This window comes from Asterias rubens, chromosome 11 (genome assembly GCF_902459465.1).
Source record: "Asterias rubens chromosome 11, eAstRub1.3, whole genome shotgun sequence".
Taxonomy (NCBI): domain Eukaryota; kingdom Metazoa; phylum Echinodermata; class Asteroidea; order Forcipulatida; family Asteriidae; genus Asterias; species Asterias rubens.
The window spans coordinates 9296163-9320383 of NC_047072.1; the positions used below are offsets into that span (position 1 = coordinate 9296163).

The 24221-nt window shown below is 38.4% G+C and overlaps 2 protein-coding genes across 2 annotated transcripts; one reads left to right on the forward strand and one right to left on the reverse strand.

Moving 5' to 3' along the window:
- Positions 1 to 2554: 2554 nt before the first annotated feature.
- LOC117296777 (transmembrane protein 35A-like) lies at positions 2555 to 4739 on the reverse strand. Its single transcript, XM_033779824.1, has 2 exons — positions 4508 to 4739; positions 2555 to 3758 (listed from the first exon to the last, which is right to left on the reverse strand). Exons 1-2 carry the CDS (start codon positions 4616 to 4618, stop codon positions 3291 to 3293), a joined length of 579 nt encoding a protein of 192 aa, XP_033635715.1. The 5' UTR covers positions 4619 to 4739; the 3' UTR covers positions 2555 to 3290.
- Positions 4740 to 4896: 157 nt separating this feature from the next.
- LOC117296433 (WD repeat-containing protein 3-like) lies at positions 4897 to 23917 on the forward strand. Its single transcript, XM_033779355.1, has 24 exons — positions 4897 to 5006; positions 6184 to 6437; positions 6775 to 6987; positions 7780 to 7898; positions 8285 to 8363; positions 8835 to 8930; positions 9430 to 9525; positions 9838 to 9939; positions 10613 to 10710; positions 11293 to 11397; positions 11908 to 12144; positions 12589 to 12682; positions 12803 to 12904; positions 13318 to 13545; positions 14878 to 14934; positions 16687 to 16899; positions 17503 to 17556; positions 18139 to 18270; positions 19183 to 19347; positions 19569 to 19619; positions 19793 to 19836; positions 20791 to 20919; positions 21945 to 22038; positions 22880 to 23917. The coding sequence occupies exons 2-24, from the start codon at positions 6267 to 6269 to the stop codon at positions 23030 to 23032; spliced, it is 2832 nt and encodes a 943-aa protein (XP_033635246.1). The 5' UTR covers positions 4897 to 5006; positions 6184 to 6266; the 3' UTR covers positions 23033 to 23917.
- The last annotated feature ends 304 nt before the right edge of the window (positions 23918 to 24221 follow it).

Consider the following 24221-nt stretch of genomic DNA (forward strand, 5'->3'; position numbering starts at 1 on the left):
AACCAAAACATCCACCACAAGTACACAATAATGTCAAACACAAAAGGCACAGATTTGACACTTACAACAATGTACGTATTTTACAATTCAAACCTTTACAAACCAAGACAGTGAAATTTTGAAAGGAATTTTCTACACTAAGGATTGTCTAAAAAACTATCTTGGGCCACTACATTATCTAACATTCTTCAATTGGGCTGTGTATACACCATGGGTGGCTCTTTGTAAATATGTTATGTCGGAGGTTACTTGATCTGGGCCCAATTTCGTGGCTCTGCTTATACCATAAGCACAGAATCTGCGCTTAGGGAAGCAGGGAATTCTGTGCTTACGGCAAGCGCATTTCACAGGTAAGCGAATTTTGGCTTCTGTGCATGCGTACTCCACGCTTCTAGGCTTTCTTTACTAACGTGGCTAGCGCAGAAATTTGGCGCTTGCATCATAAGCGTGGCGTGATCGTAAGCGCAGAATTCGGTGGTAAGCAGAGCCATGAAATTGGGCCCGGTGTAATCAGGGCTGTTTTCCACTTGGACTACATGCCCAAGCCAGCCATTTTAGCATCAGGCCACTAAACTCAGGACTGGACAACTTCAGTGGTCTTGTGATTTTCAATTGAATAATAATACCTTGATACTGTGTAATATCTTTAGTTTAAGGAAGGCCTTTCAAATTATGTGTTGAACATCAAAGATTTCTTACACAAGACAAAAGACCGAGCTAACTCTTCTTTCAATGATTGTTTAACTGGAAACAGTTTAAATGAAATTAAACATTTTGGAAAGTTCTTTCTCTTTTATTTATATTGTAAAATAAGCTCTAAAAATGGTCTGGTAAAATGTTTTGAGTCGTGGTCTTGTGGAATTTTACCCCAAATTCGAGCCTTGAAAATGAAGCTCTCTTTGTCCTAAAAACTGTATCTTCTAAATTGTATTTGTGTTACTTACAGTACATTCTCTTTACTATAAACTACCCAATTATTCACCATTAGAAAATATTGTTTCACAATTTCAAGATAAAACACACAAAAAAACACAGTTGAAATAATGACATTTGATTAATATGTACTATTACAATTACATCACAAAATGTACAATCAAAATTCATTGTCTAAAATATTTAAGAACAAAATGGTATCATAATTTCAAGTACACACTTGGGCTAAACAGGATGTTTCACCGAAATTGTATTATTTGTTACACAATTCAGCATCGATAGGGAGTGAGAGATGTTCTGCTTTCAATGTGGTGGGAAAACTCCATTGGGGAAAAGCCATGCATATCAGGTAGGGACTTAGACTTGTGGACAAGTCGTTTATGGTCCCACGCGGTGACATAGTCGAGTTGCAGCGGTGCTCTCCACGTGAACTGCTGGTTGCGCGACTACTGCGCGCTGCCGACTTCTACTCCCCTGGGGAGTAGAAGTCGGCAACCAGCAGTTCGCTCGAGAGCAGTGACAACTCTACTATCTCACCGCATTGGACCATTAACGACTTGTCCACAAGTCTAGTAGGGACTGAAAACCTAAACCACATGCAAGGCTCCTGTTCAAAGTGGGATTCAAACCAGGGTCCACAGAGGTAAAAGGCAGGTTAAGAAACCACTTAGCCTGTCTGCTTTAGCAATATGCCATTCCTCAACAGAAGTAAAAGGCAGGTTAAGAAACCACTTAGCCAGTCTGCTTTAGCAATACGCCATTCCTCAACAGAAATCTGATCGCTTTCGTGTCGAACCATATCCACACAAAATGTCATTCCTGAACAGAAAAGTAAAAGTCTAGTGTATTTTTAAAACTATTTGTCAATTCCTTTTTATTAAAACCTACATTTGGCTAAAAAATTAAAAGACAGAAAGTGGGGATTTAGGATTCAATCATCCCGTAAATTTTTCTCTGATTGTTCTAAATAAATTCAGGATAACATTTTGACAAAATTCTTCCAACGCATCTAACCTTCTTCTATGCAAGTAACTTTTTACTTTGATTTAAAGTACTTTAAATATATTGTGGGATCAATTTAACAATATTCATTGCACAAAGAAAACACATTTCCTTACAAAATATTTCAATTTCATCATATTTGTTTGGCAGAAAGATGAAGAAGTGTGCCCCTGTCAAAATGTTAGCAAATAACCCAAACCCCTTCAAAATTCTCATCATGAAGATGTCTGATTGTGGTTGATTGAGGACAGTAGGCCCAAATAAACTACCATTAAAGGCAGTGGACACTATTGGTAATTACTCAAAATAATTATTATCATAAAACCTTACTTGATTACGAGTATGGGGAGAGGTTGATAGTATAAAACATTGTGAGAAGCGGCTCCCTCTGAAGTAACGTAGTTTTCGAGAAAGAAGTAATTTTCCACAAATTTGATTTCGAGACCTCAGATTTAGAATTTGAGGCCTCGAAATCAAGCATCTGAAAGCACACAACTTCGTGTGACAATGGTGTTTTTTCTTTCATTATTATCTCGCAACTTCGACGACCAATTGAGCTCAAATTTTCACAGGTTTGTTATTTTATGCATACGTGTATGTTGAGATACACCAACTGCGAAGACTAGTCTTTGACAATTACCAATAGTGTCCACTGTCTTTAATTAACTGAATTATAATTTATTTTCAATTTTACTGATTCACAACTTTTTAAAAGATTATTGGCAGTTTCTTTAGACAGGATACATGTAAATGTTAAAGTCAATCCATTTGTGTAATTGCATTCAAGGAGCAGCTCTGCACTTTGTACAAGCTTTTCTTGCAAACAATTTATTTCAAAAGAAAATTAGTTAGTGGTAAATACTAATCCATAATTTTGACTTGGTGAAAAGCACTGCAGCTGTGGATAGCAACAAACTATTTTGAGAAAGGAATCCCTTCAGCAGAGATCTTGTAAAAAATATTGTGACATCTTTTTGCTTTTCTCAGCAAGTAGACAATGTATTTTTAAGCTGAAACTTTCACATGTGGCATTTATGATTTAGTTCATCTTTCTTTTATAATAATTGCGCTTTAAATATAAATCAGCATTCCGGTTTCAAATCTATGATCCTACCTTCAAACTGAATAAATTATATAAAGCCCCATCTGGCAGAGGTAGATTTGACTACAAGTGATTGGTCTTGCAGCCGATATTTAAAGATCAAAATCTCATTTGGAAACAGAAAAAAAAGGAAAGTTGTTTGTCTTCCAGAGCCAATCAGGCTGGGGAAAGAGATTCAAATGAAAGAAATAAAACAGACAATCAAGAGATGCTGATATGATTGTTATAATGGGAATTTTTTAGTAAGAAAGAATCAGTTATCTTTCTTTGATTTCTTTTTCTGTTTCTTAGTTTTTGGTTTTTCTTGCACATTCTTGACCTCGTCATTCTTTTCAACCAACACCTCCTTCTTGTGTCCCTCGTCGGTTTCATCTGTCTTCGCTGAACTTTTCTTTGTTGCTTTCTCCTCTTCCTGTGTGTCCTTATCGACAAACTTTGTGAAAACCATCTGAACGACGACCATCAACGACGTAGCGATGAGAGTGGCTGCCCTCGGAAACGGATCACCGAGGATGACGTGGGTATGAATCATAAAGGCGGAGGCGAGGAGGACAAATAGTTGAGACGCTTGTAACGAGAATCTTCCGGAGAGGAGGACCATTCCTGCTCCTCCGGCAATCTCCATCCCTCCTATGAAGTTGCGGTAATCTGAGGCCTTGAATTTCTTGTCCAAGTATGTACGCAGCGGAGCAACCCTTGCATAGTTGACAAAATGCTTTTTCTGTAGAGAGTTAAAAATGAAAAAACAAAAATAATTAAGCTGGTGTAACATTTGTGCAACTGCAAAAATTCAGACATGAACTCTAACTGTCCTGAATGCACTATATAATAACTATAGGCCTAGCCATTTTAGGCTTTTTATTGTAATATTTTTTTTTGTCTGAACTGAAGAACTGATCAGTCAACTATTTTGTTTGCCTAGCTAAAGAGGTAATTTAAACTTAAAATAGTTAATCAAACAAAAAAAGAGAAAAGACCCACACTCCACTGAGGTAGACCCAGTAACTGGGGCGCTGTACTCCTTTTTTCGTACTTTGACATTCTCGGTCGAACTAGCAGTTCGACCGAGAAACTAGCAGTTCGACCGAGAATGTCAACATTTCGAAAAAAGGAGTACAGCGCCCCAGTTACTGGGTCTACCACTGAGGGTCCTCTCTCTATTATTGTATTAAGATCAAACAGTAAATACAATAATGGAATGGCAGCGAAACGAAGACCTGTTTTGTCATTGTATTGATTTGTTAGATGGACTCATGTCATTCATGGGGAAGATTTTAATTAAAATTCCATTAGAATAGCAAGGTATTTATGTTATTAATAATGATGGTTATAAATCTAACAAACATTATTGAGGAAGTAAACACTACGCAAAAATGAACAGACATTATTATTATTATACTATATTTTTAAACAAACAAATTGACAATAATGAACGAATAAACAATATCAAAGACAATAGCATTTTTTTACCATCTGCAAATGTAAATCTGCATTCAATTTTGGGTTGATCTTTCCGAAGCCGTTGTAGACAAAGAAAAGTCCGAGAACTGTGGCGATAAACTTCATCGTATGCCTCGCCATTTTCTCTCTTTATGTCGTGGATTATTTCAGAAAAATGCAGAACCAAAGAGAACAAAAATTGACGAAATTACCGGCTTGTTTTGCCGGCTGCTTCCGCGATGCTGCGAAACCTTTATTAGCAGACAAGGGAAGTGTAAATAATAAATTATGACCTTTGACCCGCGAAACCATGTGCTTAAAGCTCGCTACACCCGTTCTCAGGGGTACGAAACAAAATGCCTTTAAAATATGCACGGTCTCGATGAGTTGATGCTTTTTGAGAACGATCGAATCACTCGACCGCCTGCAGCAGCGGCGTGTGTGTACAGTAGAAACAGGCTCATAAATTCCACCAATATTTCGATTAAAGAGAGCGTATTATTTGAGTGTTTTTAACAAGGCAGTATTTGTAAGTATTTTGCCTTTGGTATTGAAGTATATTAAACAATGTTATAATTTAATTATGTTTATAATCGAGATTCAAATATGGTGACCAGTTTCCGGACTAACGTTAGAGATAGGCCATGCGTGCAGTGCACTAATTTAGCGGCCCCTAATTTAGTGGATTCTACCTCCATGGTCAGACCAGACAACTCGTCCGTCGGGACATATTCGACCGTTCGGACAACCCGACGGTTCAGACAATTCGAATTTAAAACAACTTGACGGATGGCAAAAAGCAAGACAAGTCGTCGGTTGACTTGATGAACGTTCGACCATCCGACCTCCATTTTTCTAATTTATGTATGATGAATATGAATCATGATGATCTGATGTCATGTATTGTTAGTCGTGACTGACACTGTGACAGTGAAACACACGAATGTACTGTGTAAATCCTGCATTTCTAGCAAATATTTTGTTCTCTTAGTCTTAGTCTTTGGCTGGATGCACGACCTGGAGAGTGGCACTCTGGCATTTACAATGTAGACAGATCTAGTTGCGATAACGTAACCCTCCTGCCGACGGCGAAGCCGGAGGGTTACGACCCATGCTCATAACAAACAGGGCGAAATGGTCTAGTCCACAGATTTGCTCAATTTTTACCACTTTCAAAAATCATGACACAAATTCTAGGTACACAAACTTATTAAATCCTCAATGTCTAATGAAACACATTCAAAAACACAATTGAGAAAATATTTTGAAGAAAAGGGACAATAACTTACCAGATCCTGGAGCGAAACAGTCACAAATTTCCCAGGTTCTATTTTGAACCTGTTGCATCGCCATTTTGTGACTTCCTGATATGTTCAACGCTTTATTTTTTGGTCACCAAGTGCTGAACCGCAGGTATCAGCCAATTGGATTGACGAACTGCTGAGCCGCGGCCGAGTTGGACTAAACCATTCTGTAAAAGGGTTGTTACAATGCAGTGCGTTTGCGCTATATGAGTGAACGGTGGGCATAGTAACCGGACAACTGAAACCATTGCGAAAATAATCTGACACGAACCCTGCCCAGAAAACTTGTTTAACAAATTATATTGTTTTGCAGTTTGTGAGCAGTTGTCAACAGCTGCAATTCTATTTAATTGCTCAGCTACATCAATCATTATTAACAGTTCTCAATTTGTTCTTCTGCAGGAAGGCTCTAGAGTCCTGGCTACAGTGAACCGAATTACTCAATATTGAAAACCCATTTTGTGGATGTCAACAAAAACCCAACTATGGGGTTAACAAAGCAATACTTGCGCTATGCATCCAGCGCTACCTTTGGCATAGTAGGCACTCAGAAAGCTAATGTTTTATTTGTCGAGCTCCGTGGCATCAAGGGGAAGTATGTTGCTGCTGCAGCTTGTGAGCATGTCTTCATTTGGGATCTACGTAAATCTGAAAAGGTAAAGTAAAAGAAGATCAGAAAAGCCTGTTCATACTTCCTGTGAATTTTTGACGTCACATTGCTTTTTTCGCAGCGAATGTTTCGCAGGAGTCAAACACAGTTCAACTGTTGTGAATTATTCTCTGCAAGTTTGTGACGTCAACATTTGTTTTACAATCGAATTCGCAGGAAGTATCAACCGGACTTGAGGGCAAGTGGATCTGATTATTGTTTCTTTTTGCAATGTTTTAAATGAGGGAATAAAAGGGTAGCGACAAGTTCTTAAACTGCCATTTAAAGCCCCGAGCTAAAAAGATGCATAAAACCTGTTAATGATTGATGTCCGTATCTTGTAGATGATGGTTCTCCATGGAGACAAGTCCTCAGAAGTGTCAATCCTGGCCAAGAGTCCTCAAGCCCAGACCTTGGCTGTCGGCTACGCTGACGGAACGGTCAAGCTCTTCAGCCTTGCCACCGGTGAAATGACCGTCACCTTCAGCGGCCACAAATCGGCCGTAACGGCTCTAGGTTTTGATAAGGATGGATTGAGACTAGCATCTGGTTCCAAAGTGAGTACTGGGTTTTTTCTTCTTTTGATCCAGAATGTTTTGCCGAATAGTCTGGTGTTTCAATTTGAAAGGTCTGAGCTCTTAACCTGTACCTGACCCGACCCATCCCATACAAAATCAAACAGCACATTTTGTTCATGGGCACATGGGGACTCCTCAGCTAAAATGGGCAGAATGATTGGCTTGAAATTTGACACAGATAAAACATACATGTAAGTACCCAATTTCTTAAATCGGGTAAAAAGTTCAGCCCTGTATGCTTCATTTTTGAAAGGGCAAGGTCACCAAGGCATTTTCTTTTTGGTGGGCACCCTATGAGGAAATTGTAGTTTTCTACAGGAGCGTTTCTAGGGGATGAAGGCATTAAACGGGGAGCATGAAGGCCATCACCTTTGTTGCCTCTGTGAAGTGTCAGGACTGAAAGTTGTTTTACTTTCTCTGATCATTTTATTTTTCTTCTTGCTGTGGCCGAATTTGCCCCCCTGTGATGTATTCCTAACTGTATAGTTTTGTTTGATTCTGTTGGACAGGCCTCTGCAATGGTAAATTCATTAGGATTTACATGAGATCAGGCAAACCACTAGATTGAAAAACAATATTGTAGGCCTATGGTGTTGAAGTTTGTTACATTTTGTTGGCTGTAGGTTTGAGGATAAATGGCAGTAAATCATTCGAAGTATAAAGTGGTATAAAATAAATTTGTACATTCCATTGAAGCAGGCCCTAGCTTTAGAGTTTGGGCGGACTTTCCATGAAGCAAATTTTTGTCTATTTCTTGTCGATGAATTTTAGGACACGGATGTCATTGTGTGGGATGTGGTGAATGAGAGTGGTCTGTATCGACTCAAAGGCCACAAAGGTGTCGTCACTCAGTGTCACTTCATGCAGAAACACAACATCCTCATTACAAGGTTGGTTAACGTTCAGTGGCTTGTCAAGGCACATCTTGTTATTAGAGCACATGATTCTCAAACTGTGGTGTTTCTGATCAGCAGAGTGTGGGTTCGAGTCCTGGGCCCAGTTTTGTATGGCCCTGCTTATCGTAAGCAAAGAATCGGCACTTATGGAAGCAGGGAATTCCGTGCATACGTCAAGCATAAGGGTTACACACATGGGTTAGCAGGAAGTTTTTAGTAGAGCGCTGGCACATTCATCAGGAGTCGCAGATTGAAAACCTGCTGTAGTATAAGGAATTTTTTCTTTGATCAACCCCAAATTAATTGAAATTCACTGTGTTGGTTTCCCCTTGTAGTTAATTACTTGAGTTTTCATTGATTTGTGAATTGCTTTATTTCAGCTCTAAGGACACATTTGTCAAATTCTGGGATATCGACACTCAGCACTGCTTCAAGACCCTCATTGGACACAGGACAGAAGTAAGTTTGTCATTTTTTTTCTTCACAGTAACTCAAATGCTTGAAGTAGTATAATTGACAATTTTTGAAATATATTATGGGGGAGATAATGCTCTACTCACAAGGGCCATCAACCCAAATCAACTATCACCAGGGACATTTTGTCACCTACTCCTGGTGCCCAAACAGGGTGAACCCCTCCACAGTCCATGAGGAGTAGTCGTGGATCCATGAGGCGATTGGTTGGTAGAGCTGAATGCACTACCTTCTTAACTTTTACAAAGCAATTATGGTTGAGTGCCTTGCTCAAGGGCACAAGTGTCTTGACCGGTTATCGAACCAACACTCTGCTGCTGACAACACCAGAGCTTGGTTTCGGTGAACTAGACCGCTCAGCCAAGACATGCCACACCGTTAAAATGCTGGAAGAGCATTACCATGATCTGTTGTTTGACATCAGGTTTGTATAAACTCGATGTTGCTGTTTTGCAGGTGTGGGATTTTGTGATAATTGGAGATGACCATCGACTGGTGACAGGTGCAGGAGACAGTGAGCTGAGAGTCTGGGACATCGCATTTCAAGATGAGGTAAGAAAATGGTGAAGTATTAGCTGCAGAACTTTGATGTGGTCACACCATACTTGTACATCAGACACGCGAATTTGTCAGGATTTCTCCTGATTTCAGGATTTTCTCTTGATTCTTCAAAATTGTTCCTGAAAGAAGTAAAGCAATCACCAAAGGGAAAACGGAATGGTAAAGAATAAGGGGGGAAACCCAACTAACAAGCCTTATATTGACAGGAGTTTTCACATCAAACCTCATCCCTAGTAACCCATAGAACCTCCTTGAAATTTGTTTAAAATAAGTAAAGAAGTCACTAAAGGAGGATAGAAATACACCACACTTTGTCCAAACCTGTTGTTTTGTGTTTCTGGTGACGCACAGAAACCTCCTGAATTGTAATATCTGAGAGGTTCCGGAAATCCTACTCTCTGATCTACATGTACATGTATTTTTTTTAGTGCTAAGGATATTGTTCCTAGATGCTCCCTGAAAACTTGTTATTTTGATTTCTTGCTAATAGACTGAAGATGGGGCTGAGGTACCGGCCAAGAAGCCTAGACTGTCGACCATTATTGGTGATGATGAGGAGGAAGACATCGAAGACGATGATGACACAGTATGTAGACATTGTCCAAGAGTTTTTTGTTTTTGCTGATAGTTTGCTCTCCATGATCTGGTGGACAAATTTAATTTTCATTTTTGATTCTGGTTGTGAAGCCAAGGATACTGAAAATCCAACTAAGTCACTATACTAGACAAAAAACAAATGGAGAAAAGACAATGCATTGCATTGCATTGCATTGTATTGTATTGTATTGTATTGTATTGTGTTTTTTATATCTCTCTGATTGTTGTTCAAAATATCCCTGATTGCAAGATGAAAATGTTGACGGCTCTGTACTGACCATTTTCATTTATTTCTGCACAGAGTATACTGACTTGCCATTGTGTAGGATCCATCATGCGTAAAGGGAGTCAACGTGTGGTGTCTCTCTCCACTGACTGCACAGGAAGGGTGCTATCTTGTCACGTAAGTTACATTTAAGTTTGTATTGGCTTGATACAAAAGCTTGTGCATGAGAAGAGCCCTGCGGACTTCGGATAGGACGTGAAGCTATTGGCCCTGTGTGTTGTTTAACTTATATCATAATTTGGGGCGCTAATCATCCTTACTCGCAGCTAAGAGCTGAAATGCGAAGGACGCGGCTACAACGAAGCAGGCATGCAAGGGCGCCTTTGGCTGCCAGCCACATCAACCCATTATGACCACGGAGCACAGCCAAAGATCGAAAGTGTTTGATTTTTCCCGAGGGAGGAAAACCGGATGGTCTGGAAAACCCTCATGGCACAGCAGAGAACCAACGCACAACTTAACTCACATACGGCCCTGCCCGGGAATCGAACAGGGGTCATTTTGGTGAGAGGGGAGCCCTTTACGCACAAGCCAACCATGCCACCCGCATAAAAGAACTCGGTGCACTTATCCGAAAAGAGAAGAGGTTCGCCCCGGTGTTCCTTGTTTGATTGGCAGCATATTACGCCACAGCACCTTGTAAACCATTACATGGTGCTATGTAAAAGGAGAAGGTCTCATAATTCAAAAACGTAGTCCCACATACCTTGCAGGAAAATGCTGAACGTTGAGCATCACTGAAGCTACTATTACTAATCAAAGACAAAAATTCCCCTTAATTCTCCAACAGGGGGCAGATCGTAGGTTAGAGGTTTTCCTTGTACTTACTGAGGATGAGCGTACAAAGCTGCTCAACAAAAAGCAAAGGAAAGCTAGAAAGAAAATCAGGTAAGAAAACACTCTGTAAACAACTAGTGGGAAGCACTGAAGGAATAAGCCTTCAACTTCAGTAGTTATTATATACCCAAGCCTACATCCGTATGGACTGTAAAAGGGGTAACCCTGTTTCAGCCCTAGGAAAAGTTGGCATAGACCTCTGGAAAAAAATAATTGTAGCCCACACCTTGAAGTGACCTTCAGGCCTTGTGTGTCTGGCGACTTGCAAAAAAAACAAAAAAAAAACTTAATCTTGGTTTGATGAGATTGATTAATATCAAGGGAATTAGAATCATTGGTTTTTAAAAACAAGCACATTAATTACAAACTACATTTTCTTAAGTCATCTGCGGGAAGATTGAATACTTGTGTGAAACTTTTTAATCCCTGTTTATGTGTTGTGTTTTCGTTTAGTCTTTGATACTCTGCTAGTGTCAAAACAACAGGACACTTGCTATAATTTTGCATTAATAACATAGTTCTGTTTGGTTGGTACGCAATTTGCGACAGCCATTTTTATATTTTTAATATTTTTAATCCCAACGCTTGTAATATGACCTAATGATAGAATCAAATTTGTTGACGATCTTTTAGGGAGAAAGAAACTCAAGGTGAAGAAGAAGAGAAGATTCTTGAATCTTTGGCTGTCAAAGATGAAATCCAAACTTGCTGCATCTTGGAGGCTTCTAGTAAAATAAGGTAATGGTCAGTGCCTTGCTTACAGGAATATTACAGAACAGGTTCTTTTTATAAGCAGATGGTATATTCAATTTTCTGTTTTTGTGAAATTTTCGAATTTCACTGTTCAAATATCTGTTTTTTACAAGTGACAATAAAACATTATTCTATTCTATTATTCTATTTCTGCTTAGCAGAAATGAGCAGGAAAGTAGTCACAAATTGTACTCTGACACGGTAATGTGGCTAGTAATCTTATTCTGGTAAGCATAATTTTATTGTGCGTGCTACTTTTTGTGCTGTAAAAGCAACTCTATGATATGGGGCCCTATAAATGAAATGAAATGAAACAATTTACAGGTCATTTGCTACCCTATTTCCTTGGCTTCACTCTAAGAATAAACCAAATTAAATGAAAGGAAATAAAATGAAATGAAATGAATCAATTCACAGGTCATTTGCTACCCTCTTTCCTTCGCTTCACACTAAGAATTAACAAAATTAAATGAAATAAAATGAAACAATTCACAGGTCATTTGCTACCCTCTTGGAGAACGACGGTGCATCAGTGAAGATGGTACTGCAGCTGTACAATAACTCCCTAGAGACCCATGTCATTCAGTCATTGGAGGGAAAGCGCTGGGCGGGGGAGAAGCAAGGTGCCGTCACCCTACCGGGTCATAGGTCAGATGTCAGGACAGTGACCTTCAGTGCGGACAACACCACTGTGCTGACTGGCTCCGGAGAGTCCATCAAAGTTTGGAACAGGTTTGTATTCTTTTGTCATTATAAAAACTCTACTACAGTATAAAGTTAGGATCCTGCCTGTCTCAGAAGTACTTATATCGCTGCCATAGCTGTCAAAGATTGTTTAAATACCTGGTCTCTTACCATTTTACACTACTGGGATGTTCTTATATTTTGCATTGAATTTATTCAATTCCTTTTTGCTTCCTTTCATTTTGTTGACCTACATTTTATCAGAGTAATAATAGTGGGATTTATTTTGTTAAAAAAAAAAAAATCAATCTTAATATTGTAAACATGTCATCTTGGTATTGCTCTGTGATGCTTCTGTGTTTTGTTTCAAATCCAAATAAATCAATCAATCAATCAATAATGATATTAATGAATGGAAGAGATAGTGTGAAAGGTGGTGCATGGAACTATTTTGGAAGTCGCACGATACAATAACAGCATTTTGTTTTGTAGGGCCACCCAGCAGTGTATTCGCTCCATGAAGTCTGGTTATGCTTTGTGCTCTGCGTTTGTGACCGGGGAACGACACTGCCTGATCGGCACCAAGGTACGTCGATAATGAAACTCTGGCACATTGTGAGAAACATTGCGACATCCAAATTTTTACTCCCAAGTTCTTTCAGGTTTTGAGAATTCTGTATTTCTTTTTTTTCTGTGTTTCATTCAGACGGGCCATCTGGAACTTTTTGATATCGCAGCTGGGGTCATGCTTGAGAATGTTGAAGCACACGAGGGCGCTCTTTGGGCCATTGCTGTAGCTCCTGATAAGGTAAATCAAGCAAAGTAACTTGAGAGAAAGCTCCATCAAAGAAAGAAGCCAGAATAACACACCCTTTTCCTTTAGCAACTCACACCTGATATCTCCTTGTAATTCCTTTTACAGACAGTGTATTTACTGGCGCACAAACCAGTAGGGCTGCTGACTGCCCCAGGCAGATTAAGTGCCCATACTGTAGGTTTAATGACAAAAGTAATTCAATGATAACACCCACTAGGTGAAAAGGATGTATACTTTTTGAGTTTTTGTGGCCAAACTCGGAAGTTCTTTAATGGAGCTTTCCTGTCATGACCATTTGGTGTGTTGATTTTGGCTCATTTATTCTATACATAATTATGTAGTATCTTGTGATTTTAATTGCCCTATTAATATTTTTCCATTTGACACATTTCATGTTTACACAGAGAGGTTTCGTGACCGGCAGCGCCGATAAAACCCTGAAATTCTGGGATTTTGAGCTCATTCCCGACCCTGACTCCAAAGAGTCTGGAAAACGTCTTACTGTGGTGCACAAGCGTACTCTGCAGATGTCTGATGACGTCCTATGTGTGAAATACTCACCTGATCAGAGGCTTCTTGCTGTAGCACTGCTGGATTCAACAGTCAAAGTCTTCTTTGCTGATACTCTTAAGGTGTGTAGTTAACCTTTTAGACTTTTGTGTTTAGGTTTTGCAAAAGAAAAATCACATTTAACCTGCCTCGGACTTCGCACACGAATTTTTTAGAATGAAACAAACTTTAGTGGGGTAAAGTTGATAAACAGCGCATACTGATTGTTTGCATTAAAAAAAATTGCTTTGCATTCCCTATCAGGGTACCTCTCTTTCAATTATTTCATTAATGGCAGTGGACACTATTGGTAATTGTCAAAGACTAGCCTTCACAGTTGGTGTATCTCAACATATCCATAAAATAACAAACCTGTGAAAATTTGAGCTCAATCGGTCATCGAACTTGCGAGATAATAATGAAAGAAAAAACACCCTTGTCACACGAAGTTGTGTGCATTTAGATGGTTGATTTCGAGACCTCAAGTTCTAAACCTGAGGTCTCGAAGTCAAATTCGTGGAAAATTACTTCTTTCTCGAAAACTATGGCACTTCAGAGGGAGCCGTTTCTCACAATGTTTTATTCCATCAATCTCTCCCCATTACTCGTCACCAAGAAAGGTTTTATGCTAATAAATATTTTGAGTAATTACCAATAGTTTCCACTGCCTTTAAAGAACATGTGGGTGCTCAATTTTACTATTGGGATTTCACCATTTTGTTATGTGCAGCGTGACAGTTACAGGTTACAAAGATATTTCCAAAATAGAGAAACTGCCACCCCAGAAGTTGATCTGGAAGTCCCAGGTTCAACTTTTGCTCAAATCCTTCTTTGTTCAACCCGTAATTAAATAAAATTAATCCAGTCAGTTTCTTTTAAAAACTTTATACCATATTTTTTTAGTGAAACAAAAAAAGTAATTAAAATGTGCCCAGTCAGTTTCTCCTGTGGCTTCTTACTTAAAGGCAGTGGACACTATTGGTAATTACTCAAAATAATTATCATCATAAAACCTCATTTGGTAACCAGTAATGGGGAAAGGTTGATAGTATAAAACATTGTGAGAAACGGCTCCCTCTGAAGTGACGCAGTTTTTTGAGAAAGAAGTAGTTTTCCACGAATTTGATTTTGAGACCTCAAGTCTAGAATTTGAGGTCTCGAAATCAAGCATCTGAAAGCACACAACTTCGTGTGACAAGGGTGTTCTTTTCTTCCATAGTTATCTCGCAACTTCGACGACCAATCAAGCTAAAATTTTCACAGGTTTGTTATCTTATGCATATGTTGAGATACAGCAAGTGAGAAGACTGGTCTTTGACAATTACCATTAGTGTCCAGACTCCATTGTCTTTAACAACACACACATTTCTTAGTGAAACAATTCTTATAACTTCCAATGTGGATTTTTGTTGTAGTTTTTCCTGGCCTTGTATGGACACAAGCTGCCTGTTCTAACCATGGACATCTCATCAGTGAGTACTTATTTCCATTGTTGCTAACTCTTTAAAAACAAATATTTCATTTCACTTTAAAGGATTTTGGTACTTTTTCAAAATGTCAATAGATTTACATGAAACTTACAGGGTTTGAAGATAATGATAGTGGAAAGCTTCCCTTCAAATCTTACTTACTGAGGTGCTGTAGTTTTTTGAGAAATGAGTAAAACAATGTCATGAAAATACGTTTGTAAATGATTAAAATAATTTTCGTGACATTGTTTAACTCATTTCCCAAAAACTACAGCACCTCAGCTCGTAGTATTTTCAGGGAAGCTTTCTACTATCATTATCTTCAAACTGTGTAAGTTTAGTGTAAATCTGTGGACATTGTGTTTTTTGTTCTACAAAAGTTACATAGACCCTTTAAAGCTACTTGACATTTATTTTCATGAATATTTTTTTGTTTGTGTAGTTGATTGATGTATTTATTTTGTCTTTGCAAAAACTGTGTAGATGTTTATTGATGACTTTGTTTGCAGTATATTATATTTGTGTAACTGCATTCTCTGTTATATTATATTGATTGTATTGCATGTATTGTTTTCTTTGCAGTGTGTTGTTTTTTCTATTGCATTCTTTATTGAAATGTATTTATTGAATTGCATATAAATTGTTTTGCTTGCAGTGTATCTTATTTTCATATTGCATTCTTGATTGTATTATGATTGTGTATGTTGTACTTGTTTATTGTATTGTTTGCAGTGTATTATATTTGTGTTTTGCATTCTATATTTTATGACATTTGTTGCATTCATTTATATTGATTTATCATTTCTCTTAATGTACATGTATGATCATGGTGTGTATTCTATATCAATATATATTTCTGCATCATTTTGCTTGCCATCATATTTAATATTTTATGATGCATTTGATGAGTACAGAAAATATTGAATTGAGTTAAATATTAATACAATCGTATCATGTGATTAATCAAAGCATGATGTTCTCCCTTCTTTAGTCTGATTTCCAAATGTTTGCCTCTGAAAGGCCGACAAAATGATTATTAAATAATATGAGAACTATAGAAAAGCCTATACAATATATTAAATGTACATATATAGAGATAACTTTGCATTAGGCGCTATATAAATCAATATATATTATAATTATTTTTAGGTCAGCCCTTGTCTTCCATTGTCATACTTTTTTTTCCCCAAGGGCCAATTACTATACCTGTTAATGGGAATATGTAGTATCGCCTGTAAAAGCTTTCTGAGATTATCGTACTTCTTTCAGTGACCACTTTGCAAATTTTTCACGTGTTGTGTAAATGCATGTAAAAGAACCCAGGGCACATAAAAAGAAGGGGTGCGCCCCGGTGTTCGTGGCTGGATTGGCAGCATATTGCGCCACGACACAACCTTGTAAACCATTACACGGTGCTAAGGATTAGGTCTTATATCTCAAACTTCGTCCCACTCCTTGCAGTAATAATACCTGACGCTTTGTATCCTTTGGCAAAAGGTGCGTTATAAATATGGGTTTATATTATTATTATTTTTTGCCAATATGACTTCTCTGGGTAACAGTTCATTTTCTTTCATCAACATGTAGACCCCTTTCCCTAAACCTCTTCGTAAATTTGTAGCTGGAATTTTTATACATTTTTTTATATTTTTTTTTGCTGGAATAGCCTTTGTTAAATGAAACTGGCCTTGCCATCTGAAAGTAGAATCTCCAGACCTGGTACTATAACCCGTTTGATTGTTTCTGGAAACACAGGACAGTACTCTCATTGTGACCGGATCGGCGGATCGTAACATCAAGATCTGGGGTCTTGACTTTGGTGACTGTCACCGGTCGATGTTTGCCCACGATGACAGCATCATGAGCCTTCAGTTTGTCCCTAAGACGCATCTCTTCTTCAGCGCTGGTAAAGACAAGAAGATCAAGCAGTGGGATGCAGATCACTTTGAGCTGATCACAACGTTAGAGGTGAAGATTGTGATAATCCTTGAGAGATGATAGTGGCCATAAGTGGCTTGTACTAAAATGCCCATAGCGGCTGTAAAAGATTTGTCATAATTACATTCTCAGAGAAAGAGGTCATTATTGGAAAGTCATGTCCTAAATTTTCAAAAGTTTTCATGTTGATGTACTGTTCACATTAATTTGTCAAACACAACAGAAATTCCAGTTCAGATTATGTTTAAGACATTTTTACTGACAACGTAGATTACAACTGTCAACAATAATAGATAGCTATGTACATGTATGGGCGTGTCTTTGTGGGGTGTCGTGGCCAAGCCGTCTTGGATGGTGGACTCCAGCTCTGTAATTTACAGAATGTGGGTTTGATTCCTGGCCTGGTCAGTGGTGTAATGACGGCTTTTATGTTAACTTTCCAAGCACCAGTAAATAATCTGCTTATTTTTGAAATCCTGTACTTGCCCAAATATGGACCACACTGATGGGAGTGCTGATATGGCCCCCCCCCCCCCCCCCGCCCCCCACACACCTCCTTTGAATTACAACTCCAATGTGTTTCTGTATATATTTATGTTTTTGCCAATAACATCTTATACTGTCTCATTACAGGGCCATCATGCTGAAGTTTGGTGCCTTGCAGTAAGCTCAAACGGCAATTTTCTGGTGAGAATTTTGTAAATAAGTACAGACTTTTAACTCAGAGTCGAGCTCTGGTGTTTCTGATCAGCAGAGTGTGTGTTCAAGTCCTGGATTTGACCCTTGTGTTCTTGAGCAAGGCTCTTCCTTTAATGCTTTGTCCTTTACATGGGACAAAAAAAACATAGGTCCCGTTTGCTGTGTATTCTGCATGTAAAGGACCACTTATGGCATAGAGAAGGGGTCTGCCCATAGAGTTACATGTATATATAAGAACTAGAGGGCGCACTGGCCTATATACGTGACTCGGCATGCGCGCAGGCGGCCATTTTGTAAGTTGACAAAACAGCATCGCGTAGCATTCAATAAACACAAACTCCAGCGTGTGTTTCATATTCAATGCACGTACAGAATGGCGTGCGAGCGTCTCCTTGTGGTCCCGTCGCGTTTGTGCAAGAAGCATCACCAGTGCGCCCTCTAGTTCTTATATATAACTCTATGGGTTTGTCTCAGTGTTTGTAGCAGTAGCTGCTTAATGCACCAGCACCACTTTGGGAAACCATTATGGGTCACAAAATTATTGCTCTGCTTTTTGTTTTGATACTCCAGGTGTCCGGGTCTCATGATAAGTCACTGCGTCTCTGGGAGAGGACTCAAGAACCTCTTGTTCTTGAGGAGGAGAGGGAGATGGAGAGAGAAAAGGCTGCTGAGGATGCCATTGCTCATGAAGAGCAACAAGTGGTAAGAATTCTATCTATTCTAAAGGGCCAAATTCTTTTTCGAAATTGTTTTGACCAACCCACCCACCCCAAATTTCGATTTTTAAATATTGATTTTTCACAATATACTCTATGCACTAAAGAACAAAGTAATGCCTCTAATGATGCAGATTTATCAGGTCAGAGGACTCCAACATCAGTAGTTTATAATAGCTGTTCCTGGCTTATAAAAACAAACAACTTTGTAGTTGTAATCAGAAATGAAATTGTCAAGCACATCAAACTTTGTACAACAGTTTTTAGTTTGATATGACCCTTAAGACCCTTAAATGACCCATTTTAGTTAATTGTCCAGTGACGGCGAGCAGAACTGCTATGTGCCAGACGACGATCTGGACCAGCGTGGTATTTTATTTCCTTCCTATTTTCATCATGTAGTAAAGAAAGTGAATTTCGATTTTCAGTTATTTCTTTTGACCCACCCGCCCAAAATTTCGAGAAAAAAAATAAAATCAAAATTTTTGAATAATTGACTATTATGAATGGCCCCTTACAGTGGTCTGATTCACTGGATCCAAGCTTTGGTGTTGTCAGCTGTAGAATGTGGTTTCAAATCCCGATCATTACACTTGTTTCGAAAAGAGTTGGGAAGGTAGTGCATTTTGCTCTACCAGTCAAGCTCCTAGTGGACGATACCCCTTGCCTATATTCTTAGCGGTTGGAGAGGGGGATAACCCTTTTTGCAGCCCCCAGGAGTAGGTGGCAACATGCCCCTGGTGGCAGTTGATCTGGGTTGACCTGCACTAAAGACTTGCATACTTGTGAGACAAAGGCATCAAGAAATTTAAAGACAAAACAACTTTTGCAGTTATATGTAAAAAGTTAATCAATCCTACAGTGATTAAGTCTTTTTTTATTGTTTTGCTGGTTGTAGCTTCCAGGTCAGGTGGCATCCAATGAGGTAGGCACAGCCGGGAGGAAGACGGTTGAAACAGTTAAAGCAGCAGAGAGAATCATGGAAGCTCTTGAGCTGTACAAGGAGGAGACGGCCAAGGAAAAAGAGCATAGAGAGACTCAACAGGCTCATAAGAAAGGATTGGTAAGAGTCTTCCAGCAATTTTGATGTTTTTTTATTTTTATTTACAGCAACCGTGGATACCCTTTTTTCTTTTCTTTTTAATCTGTTTTAAATTGTGGTTATTATGCCTGATAAACCTTGGAAAATTATATCTGTGCTTTTCTTATGTTGGGTCCAAAACTACTCTTTTTTTGTAATTAGTTATACAATTTTAGTTTGTTCACATCTTTCCTTGTTTACAGATCCCACCCATGAAGATGCATCCAATTCTTCAGGCGTTCGGAAACATATCGGTAAGTGTAACAATTGATATCCACAATATGAAGAGCTCATCCTGACCTATACATATGATTTTTTAATATTACATGTATCTGAATTTTAAACGATGTCTGGGATGCCGTTTTGCAAATTTACAAATTAATGTGAAGTAAAACAGATAATCACCATATGTTTTGTTTTTTTGCAGCCCACAAGATATGTCCTCGATGTCATCAGGAAAGTCAAATCAAGGTATGTTGATTTAGAGTGCGACCTGCAGCTGAATGCACATTCCAAATGAAAAGGTGGTCACCTTGCTTTAAATAGACCCTTCTCCGATGACAGCACCATTTTTTTCACTTAACATGCTGGGGTGCTTTATACAAGGGCATGTCATGTCAACCCAGACTAAAAATGCACATAAGCATGTGCTCCAAAGCTCATGTGCATAGTACTCTCGCCTTACTCCAGAAATGTGAAATCAGAAGGTTCTATACTAGCTCATGCTCATCATGGGCACAGAGTTTGAATAAAACTCTTTTGACCCAATTCATTTTGGTTGAACTGCTTAAGCATATAAATTTAATTTAGAGCGTAAAACAGTTTTGTTCACGTGAAAAGTGTTATCTAGTACAATTTGCGGCTATGACTTGATGACAATATCAATGTGCATTGATGCATAGGCTGCTCTTAAAGGAACCTTACAGAATTGGTTTTGCTAGCAAAAAAGTTGCTGGCAGTGTAAGCACACTATGCAATCCGCAATATACATAAACTGACAAACCTGTAGAAGTTTGAGATCGACCGGCCATCTGGGTCATGAGAGAATAGTGAAAAACAGATTACAAATTTTGCATTGCATCGATGCCAAAACAAAAATAAATAAAACGCTCACTGAGCGATAAACTCAAAACGCGAAATTAAATTATTTCGTTCTCATCAAATATGAAATTTCAGACAGAAATATTTCAAGGGATGTTTTCTACTATCATCATCACCATGTAAGTTTTATGTAAATCTGTGATCTTCACGATTTTTGTTTCTTACCAATTCTGTAAAGCAACAGCCAAACCCATCAGCCACCAATGCAGATTAGTGGCATGTCATGTCAACCCAGACTGTTATGTGCTATTTGATGCTCCAACAAGTAGTAAAATCCTTAAACACTTTGGAATTAATTTGTTTTATTCCTGTTTGGTTTTGCAGTGAGTTAGAGGAGGCGTTATTGGTCATCCCCTTCAGCTATGTACTGGACCTTCTACCTCTTCTAGAGACCTTCATTAACTCAGGGTGGCAGGTGGAGCTGTCTTGCAGGTGTCTACTCTTCCTACTCAGGTAAGCTTGTCTAAAACAATGAGTTTGTAGGAAGTCATTGTTACATGCAAACTTGTGGGTATCGGTACAACCATATTAATATCTCTTAGAAGAGGACAGTTGCCTAAGACTCTAAAATCCGGTTCATACTTCCTGAGAAAGTTAATGGGCTACAAAAATTGACATCACAAATTCAAAACGAACAGGTCGCATAAGTTGACTTGTGTTCAACTCCTGCCAAACATTCAAGGCGAAAACAGCCATATGACATCGAAATTCGCTTCCGTTCACATTTGCAGGGGGTATAAACCGGGCTAAAGGGGAGGAGTGTTGGCTCTGACAAAAGCAACGACCAATTTCATGGCTCTGTCAAGCGCGGAGTTGTACACTTACAGTCCCCATTCTTTGCTTACTATTCAAGCGCTGAATTGTTTTCTTCGTTAACCCATAAATGTATGCTGTCAGTGTGGAATTCCCTACTTTTGTCAGTGCGGATTCTTTGGGTTTGGTGAGCAGAGCCATGACATTGGGCCCTGGTGTTGTGGTCTCGGCGTTCCAAAAGTATACTCTCCTCGTCTTCAGGAATTTTGTTTGACAAGCAAAAATAATGTTGGGCTTTATTTCCACTGTATTTGTTTTTGTATTTCCATTGTTATTTTGCCTACTTAATTTGTAAGCGATCATAATTTATATATCAGCCATGCTTTATACTTGTTATGAATGCTTTTGATCATATTCTGGTGCTTTGTATTAAATTGTTTATTTTTGCATGTATTGTTAGTATTGAAACTATTATAGTTAATATTGATGCATTTTCTCTGTCCATTTACACTTAATCATGTTGTTATGAAAAATTATTTAATAATTTTGACAATATCTAAAACATGTGAAATTGATATTCACAGGTTACTTTTAACGTATATATCTACATTTATATAGGATTAAAATAATAGAACGGTTACAAAACCCGAAGGTCTTTGTGGAAATTCAAGCCCTGGTCTTTCTATGAAATATTTACAAATCTTTGTTTACAATTGTGTTGGTAGGGTGCATCATGGTCAGATCACATCTAGTCAAGTATTGTTACCAATCATTGATAAAGTACGCAGCAGTTCCATGAGACAAGTACACCATCTCAGGGTAAGTCCACAGCACCAAATCATATCAACCTACTATTTTGAGCCCATGCGGGAAAATCCCATTAAAAACAGTGGGCCGCAAGTCCATCATTTGAGTTAACTTGGTCATTAAACTAAATGGATGAGAAGTTAATTTGCCTTGGTTATTCAGCATGACCACTGGTTTGTGCATGATCAACTTAGCTACACTGTATGGAAAAGGAATTACATGGAGATAACAGGTGTAAGTTGTCAGATAAAAAGGATGTATCCTTTTTGGCCTCTTTCTTTAATGGAGCATTCCCAAAATGGTTGACTGATTCTAGTGGGAAATTTGAATATTATTAGCCATTTTTAGTCAGATAACTCTTAAAAGTTGTGCTCACAGGTTTTATCAAATTGAGCCCACGAGTTGAGTCCACGGCACAAGCCCACTCAGTCTTGTCTCTTTAAAGCCATTGGACCCTTTCGGTAAACAGTATTGTCTAAGGCCCACACTTTGTGTACCACAACTTCTATATCAAATAACAAACCTGTGAAAATTTAGGCTCAATCGGTCATCGGAGTCGGGAGAAAACAACGGAAAAACCCACCATTGTTTCCGCGCGTTTCGCCGTGTCATGACATGTGTTTAAAATAAATCCGTAATTCTCGTTAACGAGAATTTATATTGTTTTGCTGTTTTCTCAATGGAATAATATTTCAAGAGAAGTCTTTCACCATTGTTATTTGTAAATCTGTGAACTTCTATTTTTTTTTCTGAACCGAAAGGGTCCAATGGCTTTAACAAAATCATTTGGCATTTTATTTCAGAAGAAATCAGAACCCCAACCTAAAACTCTTATTCTCCTATTGTGTTTCAGGACCAAATAGGTTTCAATCTTGCTGGTCTGCAATTCCTCCATCGTGAAGTGGAGTCGAGAAGTGACGTCCAGCTTTTTGGAGATGCCAGTATCAAGATGAAAGAGAAAAAGAAGAAGAAACGGAAGCTCATGCTCACCATGGCAACCAGCTAAAAAGGCAACAAATTTTGAACTATTCCTGTTGATTTTTCTTTTATGTAACATTTTGATAGATGTTTAACTTGCATCGGGGACAAAGAATATTAGTTTTGCTCAATACTTTTTCCGAGTTCTGTGAAAAAGAATCACAGGCAAAAATCTCTGTTGCAAATTTAATATCGATGAAATTGTTGCGCTCCCTGCTGTTAAATTATAGGATTCGAACTGCCTCCAGCTTCCGGGAAATCTCGGCCGTCTAGTTTGTAAGACACTGCTCTAGAATTGCAAAGGTCCTGGGTTCGAATCCCACGCGAGTAATATGCCAGTAACACATTTTGTTTCTGTTTTTTGTTTTGTTTTCTGTTTAAATTTTTCCCTGAATGGTGTTGTTAAGCCACCACATCAAGTACAAATTAATATCACCACATATTAATAATAATGTAGGAATTTTGTAATGTGCAAAATCAATCTATACAGAGATGTTGGAAGGCGCAGAGAAACAGACAATGTTAACAAACATGTACATAATATATCAGTGAAAAGAAAGCAAAAATACAATCATGGAAAACACACTACAAATAACAATGGAAAGCAATACAACTATGAATTTAAGAAATACATCTAGAAAATATGAGTTGAATTCGGCTGTAATTAAATTACCTCCTGGTGTTGGGGTTGTCAAATCAAATCAAATCGAATCAATCAAAATTTATTTCCATACAGACACAATAAACAAATACAAACAGTAGGATGTTACAAGACTGAAAACTGTATGGAGGCATGGCCCATTAAAGCAAAGCTTGTAGGCTGGGATGCCTTTACAAAACAATGGAAAGTAATAACAATGAGGTCTTTTTCAAATAAAACTGACAAAATAATTGTTCTCTGACATAAAACCAACTTTTGTACTGTGACAGTTCATTTATTGAATCAAACTGTTTGATTTTAGAAAAAAGTCCACTCTCAATCATGTGTTTTCCCCGATAATGCTGCTGTTGCGTTTTACTTTGGTAAGGTAATTTTCGAGCAAAATGTTACTCTCATCAGACCTTGAACCTCACTCTTGAAGGGGCATAGCAGTTTTCCTCTGGTTAGAGGCACTTTGTTGAAGAAAATGTAAATTTTTATTGGAACTTTGCAAAAAGGCACCCCGACAAATGCACCACGGCAATTGCTGTGGGTGCCGCGGGTTATTTCAAGTCCT

Excerpts from the sequence above, each read along its gene's own strand:
- LOC117296777 (XM_033779824.1), bottom strand. The coding sequence starts at position 4,618 with ATGGCGAGGCATACGATGAAGTTTATCGCCACAGTTCTCGGACTTTTC. Across the intron at positions 3,759-4,507 it reads CAGATTTACATTTGCAGATG|AAAAAGCATTTTGTCAACTA; the intron begins GTAAAAAAATGC and ends AACTCTCTACAG.
- LOC117296433 (XM_033779355.1), top strand. The coding sequence starts at position 6,267 with ATGGGGTTAACAAAGCAATACTTGCGCTATGCATCCAGCGCTACCTTT. Across the intron at positions 19,837-20,790 it reads ATCAGGAAAGTCAAATCAAG|TGAGTTAGAGGAGGCGTTAT; the intron begins GTATGTTGATTT and ends TTGGTTTTGCAG. Across the intron at positions 20,920-21,944 it reads TGTCTACTCTTCCTACTCAG|GGTGCATCATGGTCAGATCA; the intron begins GTAAGCTTGTCT and ends TTGTGTTGGTAG.